This window comes from Sminthopsis crassicaudata, chromosome 3, assembly GCF_048593235.1.
Source record: "Sminthopsis crassicaudata isolate SCR6 chromosome 3, ASM4859323v1, whole genome shotgun sequence".
In the NCBI taxonomy this organism is placed as follows: Eukaryota; Metazoa; Chordata; class Mammalia; order Dasyuromorphia; family Dasyuridae; genus Sminthopsis; species Sminthopsis crassicaudata.
This window is the reverse complement of record NC_133619.1, coordinates 500,415,358-500,429,555: the sequence shown is the minus strand read 5'-3', so window position 1 is coordinate 500,429,555 and position 14,198 is coordinate 500,415,358. Positions and strand designations below refer to the sequence as shown.

General features: G+C 40.5%; 1 protein-coding gene across 1 annotated transcript in view; it reads right to left on the bottom strand.

Annotated features, from left to right (window-relative positions):
* Positions 1-14,198, bottom strand: part of KIRREL3 (kirre like nephrin family adhesion molecule 3) — a 67,511-nt gene that overhangs the window by 41,506 nt on the left and 11,807 nt on the right. The window contains exon 3 of the mRNA XM_074302223.1: positions 5,427-5,577. Coding sequence (XP_074158324.1) covers positions 5,427-5,577 — 151 coding nt within the window. The remainder of the gene's footprint in view (positions 1-5,426; positions 5,578-14,198) is intronic.

The window sequence follows — 14,198 nt, the reverse complement described above, 5'->3', positions numbered from 1 at the left end:
ATTCAGCCTCGAAGTAGGAAAATCTTCTACCAGCTAGAGCTGTTTAGGAGTAGATTGGATGGGTGACCTTGAGGAGTGGTGGGCTACCCTGCTTGGAGGGCTTTGAACAGAAACTGCATGACTTTGCTGCATGTATTATTATAGGGATTTCTTTCATGTCCTATTTGGACTAAATGGAGGCCGAATTTCCTTTCAACTCTCAAATTCTGTGATTTTGTAATTCTGAATGAGTTTATATGTTTATATATGTGGATGGCCACATTAAGGACTTGAAACAAATCTCATTGTCCAGGGTTCCTTAGGCCTTCTTCCTCTTGGACAGGTTAAAATCTGTAAATTGTGGTTGGTTCAATTGGCTTGGGATAGCTGTTATACCTGTCATTAGTAAGTTATCACATTTGTACAAAGAAAGGCAGACGTGAACTCAAGTGACTTTGTGTATATGGATTAGGATTTGACATCTCAACAACTTCTGGAAAATACCAGGCCAATGCTTAGTTTTGATTGGCTAAGGCCTCTATTGTTCCCTTTTTTACCTAGGGAAAAATACAAATGGAGGTTACCAATGTGCCAATACCTGACTGATTTGGAACACTTGACTGAATGTCCTACACTAGAGGGGTTCCCCTTTTTTTCTCCTAGTGAAAATTTTAAAAATATTTTTCAACTTTAGTAAAATAAGAAAGAAGATTAAATAATTTATTTTGAAAATCTTTAATGCCTTTTTATTGGGGGGGAACTCATAATGAAATTACATCTAAAAGATGACTCTTCTGGACCTTTTTCTTCTAATGAATTAATTTTCTTTATTCTTTCTGGAAGTGATAGTCTGAAAAATCTATACATTATTCTGGATATGTTTATTAGGAGAGAACCTTTCTAACAAATAAAAAGTTTTTAGCTTGTTCAAATGAATAATGTCTTGCATAAATTCCTAGCTGATAAAGCTGTATCTTGTTCCATTGCTGTATTAATAATAATGAATCATCAGACAAAATGACTTACACCATTACATTCTTGACTAAATCTCTGAGACTTAATGATATTGATAATTCTCACTTTAGTAAGTAGAGCTTCAGCTTGTAGTGTTACTATATATCAACAAAAGTAATTTTAATATTAAGAAGTAAAATTGTATTGAAAAATCTGTGAAAATCACAATCAATATATATATATACATGGGGAATCTTCATTCTTTTTAAGCTTAGAGTCATGTATTAAGTATTGTGAGGGACTTCAGAGGTTATTTAGTACTAGCTATTCCTGGGCAAGAATGGTCCTTAACATAAACCATTCTTCTTGACTTCCTAAAACAGTCCATGCTGCTTCTATACAGCTTTGAGTGTTAGAAAGTTTCATTTCTTCTTTTCTCCCCCAACTTTTAAAACAGACATTTGCTCAGCAATCACGTTGACCTTCTCCTGTGGAATCCCCATTCTGTTGTTGTTCTTGTTAAACAACAAAAACTCTTTTTTTTTTGGTATCAGTCTTCTTGTCATTTTCCTTCCATCTTATTGTGGCTTTTCCGAGGTGACACTGCATTCCAGGCCATGTTTCAAAGGAGGAACCTTCTTCTGACTTACTGCCCAAGAGGAGGAGTGAGTGAGCTTCTGGTGGCCCATGGTTAATCCCAAGGCCTCTCCCTACCATTGTGTTTCAGCAAATCTGCTCTTTTGAAGGACATTATTCTATCTATCAATCTACAAAGACAGGCTGCCTAAAAAAGCGAAGGCCATAGTGAGATAGAGACTGCAGATAAATGGGGAGATGGAAAGGAATCAGAGTGTTATTCAGCAACTCCTTTTTTCTTTTTTTTTGAGGCAATTGGGGTTAAGAAACTTGCCCAGAGTCACACAGCTAGGACGTATTAATGTCTGAAGCCAGATCTGAACTCAGTTCCTTCTGACTTCAGGGCTAGAGCTCTATCCACAGCACCCCTATCTTTTTTTTTTTTTTTTTTGACTAAGTAAAAGTAAAAGTAGAAAACATAATCATTCACTGGGCACAGCTTCAGTCAAACTGAAACCTGTTAAAGACTTTAGCTTAAAAAGGCTAAGGTTTCCCATTATACCCAGAGCCATGTTCAGTCATTCTGATCTGTATTTGGCCATTGGACCCAGATGGTTCCAGAGAAGAAAATGAGATTAGTGACCCTCACTTCAATCTAATTCACTTGTATGTCACAGCATCACCTCTCTAATGTCATAGTTCTCTTAGAAAATGAAGGACAAACAATAATTCCAATAATGGGGATGTTTTGTGGATGAGCAGTATCTTTATCTAGGAGTAGATTACTGCTGTAGGTTAAATCCTATGGTTCTGTGGTTCTGAAATATTATAAGGTTTCATGAGCAAGCTGAAGGTTTGTCTCTGTGGCCTGTGGTCCTGGGAAGTGCTCCAGAGAAGGTGGTCAATGACACAGAGTGGGAAGTCAGCTCATCTGGGTTCTAATCCTCACTTAGATCTCCATTCCTCAATTCAGCTGACTCATCTTTTACTTTAGTCTTAATGGGGATGGGAGTAGGGTAGGACCATGATCCTTACTTGGAAATCAGGGAGCTTATCAGCACCTGGCACTGCCTTCTCCAGCCCTGTGAAACATTTGTCATCTGAGCCATCCTTACACTGATAATCTCATTAGAGCACATGTAGACAAACAGCCTTTTAATAGTCAGATGGGCTATTATGATGATGATGATCTTGTTTATGAGGGAGATTCTCCTCATATGGTGGATAATGGGTTAGAGCTGAAACCCTGCTGTTTTCCTGCGCCTCCCCTCTTAGAGCCCCAGCTGCTAGTACCTAGAAGTCGATCCAAATAGAACCTGGGAAAGACAATTAGAATTGAAAAGCTGGGGTTCAAACCCCAGCTTTCCTATTTCCTGGCTATATCACTTTGGGGAAATCACCTCAATTCTCTGGTCCTTCCTCTAGAGGATAAGGGCAATGGACCAGATCATCCCTTGGGTTTCTTCTGGCCTTAAATCTTAGATTTCTCTGTTTCTTAAGATCAATCATGTTTTCTAGACAGACTAAGGGCGGGTCTGTGTGAAGGAGGGATGGCTCTGGAGATATTCTTTGTAGTGGGGAAATGATGTGCTGTCATTTCCCATCTCCCATCTCCCATCTTTTGACAAGGTTTAATTTGAGGCTTAGTGAGGATCATTTATTGAGGGTGGAGGAATCTCTGTCTTTTGGAATTTAAGGCTTTTTACTATGTGACTCTTTCTTACCTTTCCAGTTGTCTTACATTTTTCTCCCCTTCACAAAGGCTAAATTTCAGCCACACTGGTCTACTTTCTGCTCCTTCCACAGGACACTCCACCTTGGTACCTCCTGCCTCACATTCCTAAATGCTCTCCCTCTTCATCTCTACCGCTTAGAATCTCTGACTTCCTTCAAGACTCAGAATAAACTTCACCTTCTACAGAATTTTTTTCCTAGTCTCCTCAGCTATCAGAATATTTCCATCTTAGACTACTTTCCATTTACTCTGTATATATTTTGTATGTACCTATTTATTCACATCTTGTTTCTCTCATTAGAATGTAAGCGCCTTGAGGGCAGGGACTATTTTTTTTCCTCTTCCTTTTTGTATCCCAATTGCAGTGTATGGCACATAGTAAACACTCAATTAAGTGTAGGTTAATTGGTTGTCTGATCAATGGTTCCAATGACATTATGAAGGTAATGTCTTAATTTGTGCACAAATTGGATTTAAGTGAGGTAAAGCTGTGCAAAGTCTATAGCCTCATTCTCTCCTCCATAGTCACTGAAGTTCAGTAGCAAGACATAAGTCAAGAAGACTGGCAGTAGTCTGAGATACAGTGGATGACCTTGGAATTTTTTTTAAACTCATTTTTTTTCCTACAGATATAGGACATTAAATTAATCAATAGACTCTACTATGTGCCAAAAGCTAAGTGGAATCATTATTACTTGGAGAAACAGTCAGGGTTTGAAGATCCTTTCATGGATGGTAAGTTCTGTAATCATTTGGATGGAAACCCAGACCTCAGGGTAGGAAGGAGCCAAGCAAAAGAGGATGCTTCCCAGACAGAATGGGAAGAAAAGAAATGCCTGAGTGGGTCAAGGTGATAAAATTTAGCATGAAGATGGAGCTCCACTTCTCAGCAGTCAAAACAACGTAAGGCCCAGACTGTGGTATAATAGAACCCAAGTGATGTCTCCTACTCTCTAGAATTCAAGCTCTATCTTCTGTATGCTACAGATCAAATCATGCTCTTCTAGAGCAGGGAATTAAAATTCTCAGGGACCTGAGATGATCTCTCTAATATCTGGAATCTACCTTGTATCCTTATGAGTCAGTTTATATCAATACAGAATCTAGAATGGTTCTATAAATTGCTCAAATTTCTAGAATTACCCAGAATTAAGAAGATCTAATTCATATTGTGGCATAGATTGCCATGAAATTAATTTTATTAAGAACATGAAAAAGTAGACACATATGTATTACAAAGAGCAGAAGATCTCAATTTTAACTCTATGTGATCTTAAATGTTACCTTCCCTTCTTGGGCTTTAGTTATCCGCACAAGAATTTGAACAAAAATTATCTTTGAGAGGTCTTCCTGTTCCAAAAGTCTACAATTCTATGATTCTATATTTTAATTTCCGGTTAACAGTGTCTACTGGCAGGTTGTTCAAACCATGCAACCAAAAACACTGCCACCTGGTGTCCTAATTGTGCCCTAGTTGCAGGGGGAAATGACACAAGAAGAGGCAAAAAAGCTCCATATCTTGAGTGCTACAAATAATTATTTAAATATATCAAGTGATGTCAGAAATGTCAAAGGGAGCCATCCAGTCAGCCGTCATTAAAACGTTTTTACATTCTTTGAGGCTGATTAGCAGTGATTGCTCTCTGGGGGCAACTCTAAAATGAAATGCTTTCCTGAACTTTAAACATTTGCATTTCCTCCCCTAGGGCAGCTAGGTAGCACAGTAGATAGAGTCTGGAGTCAGGAAGATTTATCTTTCACAGTTCAAATCTGACCTCAGACACTAGCTTGTGATCCTGGGCAAGTCCTGTTGGCCTCAGTTTCCCTACTTATAAAATGAGCTGGAGAAGGAAATGGCAAGCCACTCCAGTATCTTTGTCAAAAAATCCCCAGATAAGGTCACAGAGAGTCTGAAATGACTTAAAAGAGTGTACTCTAATTTTTCCCCCAAAGTGATAGTATGTCTCTCATGAATCATGTAAATACAGCCAAACTAGCTATTGACCTACAAATTAGTTTTACCAGTCAGTTCTTCTGTGTGTACGGGCACAGACAGAAAATGTCAATACTGACCATGGGTAAATTGGAGACAAACTCTTCCTGTGACAATGAACTGGACTGTTAGACCCTCTGTCTCCTATCTTCATGCCTTGGTGGGATCTGGGCACAAAGCAACACTTACGCTGGATGTCGATGGTGACTGAGGTCTCCTTCCCTCCTGGGATGGCTTTGTTGGTGGCTCGGCACACGATGCGCTGTCCATTTTCCACATCAGCAGGTGAGACAAAAAGGGTACTCACAATGCTTTCCCGCTTTCCATCCCGAAGCAGGGTCTAGAGGGAGGAAAGGAAAAGGAAAGGAAGACAGAACACTGATTATTCTAGCCCAGAAGCCATTAAGGACTCAGAAAGATGATCCCATTTCAGCAGAGGTAAGGATGTAGCCTTCAGTGTAGGCTGGGAGGGCAATGAAGTGTGAGGAAAGACATGAGATTTGGAATTAGAGATTCTGACTTTACACCCCAGCTATGCAACTTATTAGTTATATGATCCTGGACAATTCATTTCGATTCAACAAGCATTAAAGAGCTTATTATGTTCTAGGTATTGAAGACAGAAAGCTGAAAATTAAGCAGTTAATATGCCTGAGGAGCTCATATTCTAATGGGAGGGCAAGTCTATCCACTCTTTCTAAAGCTCGATTTCTTCATCTGTAAAAGGAAGGAGTCTTTTAGTTTGAAATCTATGATAATCCAGTGATTTTAGGAACCCTCTGAGTGAAAGTCTGACCCATATAAGGACAAAGGCAAGAAGACAAAGTCAAAATTTTCATTTGCTGTGAAAATTGGTTTAGGTTTCCAGAAGTGCAAAAGAAATCAGGTTGATCTAATGGAAATCAGGTAGAAGGAATGCTGAAGATTAATTATATATAATACTTTAGTATTGTATTTCCTACTCCTATTTGCTTTTCCTGGGTTCTTGATTTTTTTTCGTGGATCATAGACTCCTTAAGAAAACTGGTAAAGTTTTTTAGATTGAAATAAAGATGTATTTATCCTCCTCTGCTTTTTAAAAACAAATCTCCTGAAATCTGTCTATGCATTCTTTGGGTGTATGCAGTCCCCAGATTAAGAACTCTAGTGCTGAGAGACCACTGAGTATGTTGTAGGCTGATGCTTTGTCTTTTATGCCTGTGTTCATGTTTCAAGTTTCTTAAACCCTGCATTGTGAATTTCTTAAACTGTGGGGTCATGTAAATAAAAGTGGGGAAATCATGATTTATCATCAGCAAATATTTTATTTGTATACCTTTTTTATATACCTATGTATCTGGAGTTGCATAAAAATTTCTTGGGCAAAAAAGGATCACAAGTGGAAAAAGTCAAGAAGCCCTGTTCTAGATCACTTTGTGACTCCCCCAACCTGGGCAATCTTTTTCCTGCATAGAATATAGCAAAAGGGAAGAAGTCTGTGACTCTGGTATGCTATACAAGACTCAACCTGATATTCTCATTGGTGATTACATTCTGCTGGTACATATCAAAAGGAATTGGATGCTCTCTACCCAGTCTTTCTCCCACCTACTCCCCATGCATAGCTGAGATACCAAAGCTCTACACTTGGTCTGAAATGTATTGTGGACTGATTCATTCATATTCTCTGCCAACCTCAATGAAACAAGAGCTGTAACTAATAATTCTCTCACCCAGGGTAAGTAATAATATAAATTGAGTTAAGGCTCTTTGGGAAGAGAGAGCCCAGACATTGACTTAGGATGGGGAGAAATGGATGTAGGAATTTCTTCAAGTCACTGCTGGGAAGACAGAGGCTGGATAGGTGCAGGCAGGAGCTCACCTACAGTTTAGGAACCAGGAGGAAGAAGCCCACCATTTGGTCGTTTCTTATTTGAATGAATTTTTCTTGTTAGTTGAGCTTGAGCTTCTTCTACTCAAGGAGTACAAATGCTATCATTGCCTCTAAATTTGGGGGACCTGGGATAAATTTCCTATGACGCTATCTTAGTTATTGATATGATAGAAATAGAAACTCATTACATACTCTCATCATTATTGTTGGTGAGCTTTCCTTGTTCCCTTAATTATTCCACTCAAGCCAGTCTTTTAACTTTCATACCAACACTAGCCACAAAAACGACTCTCTTCCTCTTAAGAGCATTGTTCAGTCGCTTCTGACCCTTCATGATGCCATTTGGGGTTCTCTTGACAAAGATACTGGAGTGATAGGCCATTTCCTTCTCCAGCTTATTTTACAGATGAAGAAGTAGAATAAATAGGTTAAATGACTTGCCTAGAGTCACCCAGCTAGTGAGACCAGATTTGAACTCAGGAAAATGAATATTCTTGATTTCTGGCATAATACACTATCAACCGAGCCACCAATTGCCTCAACACTGAGGTGGAATTTTAGGTACCTATTTCCCTTGAAGTTTTGGAGGAGCAGCATCAGTTCCTCCTGTTTCTTGTTATTGTCCCACAGCTGAGCCAACAGAAAACATAGCAGTAGTTATGGTTTGTGAAAATGTTGGCAAGGCCTTTATGAATTGCTCCCTTTACAATCTCACCTCGTCTCATTTTTTAATCTCTCCAAAGTGCTTTCATTTCCAATATCGTTGGGAACCTTCAGACCCCCTTGTGAGGTAGGCAAGGTTGTTCTTATCTCCCCATTTGAAAGATGAAGAAGCAGTTAAGTGACTTGTTCCTTTCTACCACTGTGATCTGGGGCAAGCCACTTAAACCTCTGAGCCTAGTTTCTTAATATATGAAATGGTGAAGCTGAATCAGATAGATCAGCACTTAAGATCCTTGTGATTTAATCCAAAAAAAAAAATCCATTAAATGATTATTATGTGGGAGAAACTGTCCTATCCCATTTTGTTCTATATTTAGTAGAGATGGAAAACGGATGGACATGAAGACCTTCACGTGGTATCCCTTGGCTTACTTCCTTTACCAAATCTTAAAAGGCTTTTTCCTTAAGCCTGTATAAAACAGTCTAGAACAAGCCTCTGCCATTAGGTCACCAGGGAGAATTTATAAGAGCTAGGCTATTGTTATTCCCTTGATTTCATTATGGGGAAGCACTGTAGGTGGAGACCTCTATCTCCTAGGCCCTTTAGGGAGAAGAGGTGTCCCATTTTTCCACAGGGTAGGTCTTATTAGTGTCTTTGTGGAGGAGGATGCAGAAGTGTTATTTCAGAAGAGCTGAGATGCTGGGGCTGGAGAGGGGAGAGCATCACTCAGGCCCAAGCTGGAGCTCAGATCACATTAACACGTTGGCTTGGGGCTCCTCAGCAGACAACACACAGACTATAAATAGCCAAGCGATAATAAGAACAATTTCCTGGATGGAAATAAAATTCTGTGTGTGTGTGTGTGTGTGTGTGTGTGTGTGTGTGTGTGTGTGCTGGTGGAAGGGTAGAAAGGTTATTTTTTTTTTCTCATTTCTTTTAGCTTGCTTTTTCATTTTGCTAACAAGAGACATTTGCATAAGTTTGACTCTGCCAGGAGTTCCTTCGATTGATCTCCCCTAGTTTCTGCAGAGAAGTGGAGAAGGGGCAGGACTGGGTGCTGGTAGGAGTGGAACAATGAGGCCCCAAGCCACTAATTAGGCTCCTGGCTGCTTCTCCCACCCATTGGTGGTTCTCTGTCTTGGAATGATGATTAATGACATATTTACTGTGTCCGGGCGTTTGCTTTTCTGGGAAATAAAAATTCTGGTTCAAGTCTGTTTGTTGCATCTAATTAGAGAAAAAGGGAGATGTGTTCATTAAACAAGGACAAAGGAGAGAAGAAGGAATGCAGCCCAGGAAGAAGGCTAATCGGCTGATGGCTGTCCCCCACTCACCAAACATACACATTCACACACCTGGCCCTAGGGAACCCATCTTTTTTTTTTTCTGATTTCCTGAAGTAAGGAGGATGGCCAAGGGCATCTAAATGTTACACCAGAGTGGGTGCAGCAAGATGAAGCCCAGTTGGAAATTTGGCAGGCTAGGATAATCGCCAGATTGCACAAGATCTGTGGGAATTTGTGGGAAGCAAAACAGAGAGTGGGGCATTTGAGGAGAAGAACTGAGGTGGGGAGGGGTGGCAGAGTAAGTGAGGACTGGCGGGGCATGAAAGGCTAAAACTAGGGGTATGCTACACATGGGATTATTTTCTCTTCACTCTTCTTATTTCTTGCCCATTGTTTTTGTTCCTCTCTTTCTTGCTTTTTTCTCTTTTTTTTTGATAAAAAATGGAACCCATAAAAATGAGTTTCAGGAGCCTGTAGGGTATGTCCCTTAAAATAAAGATCACGTGGAGAGCTATTGGAGCAATACTGAGGAAATTAAGCTGATTTTCATGCTGGGAGAGTATAACACATAATATTATTTTGGATATGTGTGTAATTTCATGGGTTGGTATATTTGTACCACCTAGACACTAAAGTTGAAGAAGAAGGCTTCTATCTCTTTGGTAGATGCTCCATGGAGATTAGACAAGAATTGTACCTAAGAAGAAGGCAGAGAGTGGTTCTTATATCCGCTGGGAGAAAGATCTTCCATCTTTGAAATCATGGAGCTACCAAAGTGCATCATTAAATATTTTAGAGAGAAAAATCACTGATAGTACAGAACTGTTCCTTTGTCACACTGAGGCACAGAATGTCAGAGCTTCAGGGAACACAGTTTGGGGATTGCCAGTTTATCTGTTCTTAATTCTTTTTTTTCTCCACTCATCCAATTCTCTTTCCTCTTTTATCTACTCTTTTCTTTTGTTCTTTGCTTCCTTCCCCCCCCCCCCCCCTCTGGTTTCCTTTCCTCTTTACCCTCCTCTCTTCTCCTTTCATTTCCTGGGAGTGAGTCTGATTTTTGAGACACCCTAGAGACATAAAACTGCCACCCTCTAGCTTCAGAAAGGTTCATTAGCATGTAAATCAGCTCTGGGTTAGGAAGGGCATTCATTATTAGGCACTAGTTAAGGAATTTCTTTTTACTGTACTATCAGAAGGACCACACTGCTAGAAGGCTCTTGCTGCTCACTCTTTGCCTGTGTGTGTGTGTGTGTGTGTGTGTGTGTGTGTGTGTGTGTGTGTATTTGTGTAGTGTAGGTGGGAGGGGAGAAAGGTGTCTTGGTTTTGACTAGGCCTCTTGGTTTCCCTTCCCTGTACCAGGCCTGGACAATGTCTTGAACACCAAAGTATAGATGCGACTGAGGATCTTGACATCTGGGGATGGGACTCCCCTTCTGATGGTCTTTGCTGTCTCACCTAGACCTAGGCCCTCTCTCCATCATTGCTTCTGGCCCCCCACCATACTCACAGCCAGGATCCTGTCTGTGGAACCTTGGGCCTTGTCTTCCTATTAGCCCCTCTCTGCCTTCTCTGAGGGGGTAGGGAATTAGGAGCCCTCAGCCTTAGTGCACTGGACTCTCTTGGGCACAGACCACCCTCTCTTATGATGCACCTGGGGTGGTCCATTTTCTGCCCTACTCTCTCTCTTCTCCCTCAGACTGTATTTTCCCTGAATGTAAGTAGTCCTAGTTGTGGCTCTTGGTGGTGTAGTAGACAGAACTGTGTACCTGGAGTCTGGAAAACCAGGGTTCAGATTCAGTCTCAGACACTAGCTATGTGATCTTGGGTATGTCACCTTACCCTCTGTTTGCCTCAGTTTACTCAGTGATAAAATGAGGATAATAATAGCTCCTACCTTCCAGGGTGGCTGTGAGGATTAAATGAGAATATTTGTAAAGCACCTAATGCAGTGCTTGACTTATAGTAGGTGCTATATAAATGCTAACTGTTATTACTATTATTATTAGATCTGCTGTGACAAAATCCCATTACAGCCACTTGAAAGACCTAGAGCCCCATATCAAGTACTATAATTAAGATGTAATCACCAATTTTCTGGGACCTGATCTTTTTTCTTTTCTCCATTTATTTTCCCTATGATCTCTCCCCACCCTGTCTCTTTCTGTTTCTTGGTTTCTTTTTTTCTGTCTCTGTCTGTTTCTCCTTCCCTCTCTGTCTCTGTTTCTCTCTCTCCTTTTTCTTTTTCTATCTCTCTTTCCTTCTCTCCCTCTCCCTCTCTCGTCCTCTCTCTCTGTCTCTCTTTTCCTTTCTCTTTATTTCTCTGTCTCTCTATCTCTGTTTTTGTCTGTATCTGTCCCTGTCAATGTCTCTCTGTCTCTGTCTTTCTCTCTGTTTCTCCCTCCCTTTTTCTGTGTGTCTCTCTCTGTCTTTCTGTTTTTGTCTCTCTGTCTCTGTCTCTCCCTGTCCCATAGGAGAATACATGTGCATTTACATATATGTGTATAAATTAGGAAATGTGCATGTGAGAGTATATACCTTTATGCACATATCTGTGAATGGGATGTCATAGAAGGGAGAAGGATTACTAAAAAATGGACACATAAAGACTTCCAGCCAAGATGGCGGCGTGGAGGCAGATAGCTGCTTGAGCTCCTCGTTTTCTCTCAGAACTTACTTCATGACAAGCCTCAGACTTAATGCTTGACCCAGAAAGAAATCCACAAATAATCACCAAGAGAAGACATCCTTGAAATTCGCCAGAAATGGTCTGTGTTTGCTTGGGGGAGGGTCAGTCAGACTGGGCGCAGACTGAGGGCAGGCAGCCAGAGCAAGACGGGCAGCTCACACAGCTCAGACAGGAGGGGGGAGGGGTACAATCTCTTCCTTTTCTGAGAAAAGACTTTTCCCCCAGTGTGGATGTTCCGTCTTGGCAGCAAGCCAGGAGCAGGGGAGAGGGTGTAAACACCTGAGGTGAAGATTAAAACCCCAGAAAGCCAGAGTCTCTCAGAACCCGGCCACCCCCAACCCCGACCTGGACTGACTCAGCTCGTTCTCAGAGCCTCAAGCACAGACTCAGGGCAACCATCACTGTTCTGTTAGTGGCTCTCTGCTGCCCTACCCCCAGTCTGTAGAGGAAGCCCATTAACACCATCCAGCCCCATCCCCCCAAAACAGACCAGTTGTTTCTCTTGTCAATTTGTTTTCTTCGATTCCCGATCTGACAAAATGAACAAAAAATTCAAAAGGGCTCTAACCATTGACAGCTACTGAATGGAGAGAGAGAAGACTTCAAATACTGAGGAGACTAAAAACAGACTGTCCCCAGAGGAATCCCCTAAGAGGGATATGAGCTGCTCCTCAATACAAAAGAATCTCATAGAGGAAATCAAAAGGGCTCTCACAAGAGAGCTGGAAGAGAAATGGGAAAAAGAAAGGGAAGCTTGGCAAGAGAGCCTGGAGAAGTCATCCCATGCATTCAAAGACAGGGTGGATAAAGAAATCAAATCATTGAGAAACAAGATTAGTGAGCTGGAAAAGGTAAACAACTCCAAGGAAAACAGGATTAGTGAGCTGGAAAAAGAAATCAGCTCTCTAAAAAATAAAATGGATAAAATGGAAAAAAATTCCATAGAAGATAAAAACTCAATTGGACAATTACAAAGAGATATAAAAAAGTGAGTGAAGAAAATACATCATTGAAAATTAGACTGGAACAAGTAGAAATGAATGACTCAAGGAGAAACCAAGAGGTAGTCAAGCAAAACCAGAGAAATGAAACAGTTGAAAAGAATGTCAGGTACCTTATCAGAAAGACAACAGACCTGGAAAACAGATCCAGGAGAGACAATTTGAGAATAATCGGACTCCCTGAAAAATGGGAGGAAAAAAAGAGCTTGGACACCATTTTCGAGGAAATTATCAAAGAGAACTGCCCAGACGTTCTGGAAACAGAGGGTAAAATAGACATTGAAAAAATTCATCGATCACCTACTGAAAGGGACCCTAAAATCAAAACGCCAAGAAATATAGTGGCCAAGGTCAAGAACCATCAGACAAAGGAAAAGATATTGGAAGCTGCTAGAAAAAAGCAATTCAGATATGGAGGAGCCACAATAAGGATAACCCAGGATCTAGCAGCATCCACATTAAAAGAACAAAGGGCCTGGAATATGATATTCCGAAAGGCTAAGGAACTTGGTATGCAGCCAAGAATAACTTACCCAGCAAGAATGAGCATCGTTTTCCAGGGAAGAAGATGGACATTTAATGAAATAAATGAATTCCATCTATTTTTGATGAAAAAACCAGACTTACATAAAAGGTTTGATCTTCAAATACAGAACTCAAGAGATTTCTAAAAAGGTAAAAAGAAATCTTGAGAACTATACTTCTGCCATAAAAATATGTAAAGAATAAATGTATAATTTGTCCTAGAAACTAGAGGTGGAAAGGAAATTATATCATAAAAAAGTGTAAAGTGATGGTACTACATCTCATGAAGAGGCAAAGGTAACCTATTATATCTGAGAGAAAGAAAGGAGGGAGATGAACATAGTGTGTATCAATAGACATATTCGATTTATGGTGAAACTTCTTCCACTTCATTGAAAAGTGAAAGGGAAGGAGTAAGCTAAGGGGAAGGGAATACAGAAATTTGGAGGAAAAGGGGTAAAATAAGGGGAGGAACTTTAAGGTGGGGGAGGGATCCTAAAAAGGGAGGGCTGTGAAAAGCAAGTGGTGTTCACAATTTTAATACTGGGTAGGGGGGTAAGAGGGAAGGAAAGGGGAAAAGCATAAGCAGGGGTTAATAGGATGGCAAACAATATAGAATTAGTCCTTCTAACCATAAATGTGAATGGGGCAAACTGCCCCTCATAAAGAGGAAGCAGTTAGCAGACTGGATTAAAAGTCAGAATCCTACTATATGTTGTTTACAGGAAACACACCTGAAACAGGGTGATACATTCAAACTAAAAGTAAAAGGGTGGAGCAGAATCTATTATGCTTCAGGCAAAACCAAAAAAGCAGGAGTAGCCATCCTCATCTCAGATCAAGCAAAAACAAAAATTGATCTAATTAAAAGAGATAAGGAAGGGCATTATATCCTGCTAAAGGGCAGCATCAATAATGAAGCACAG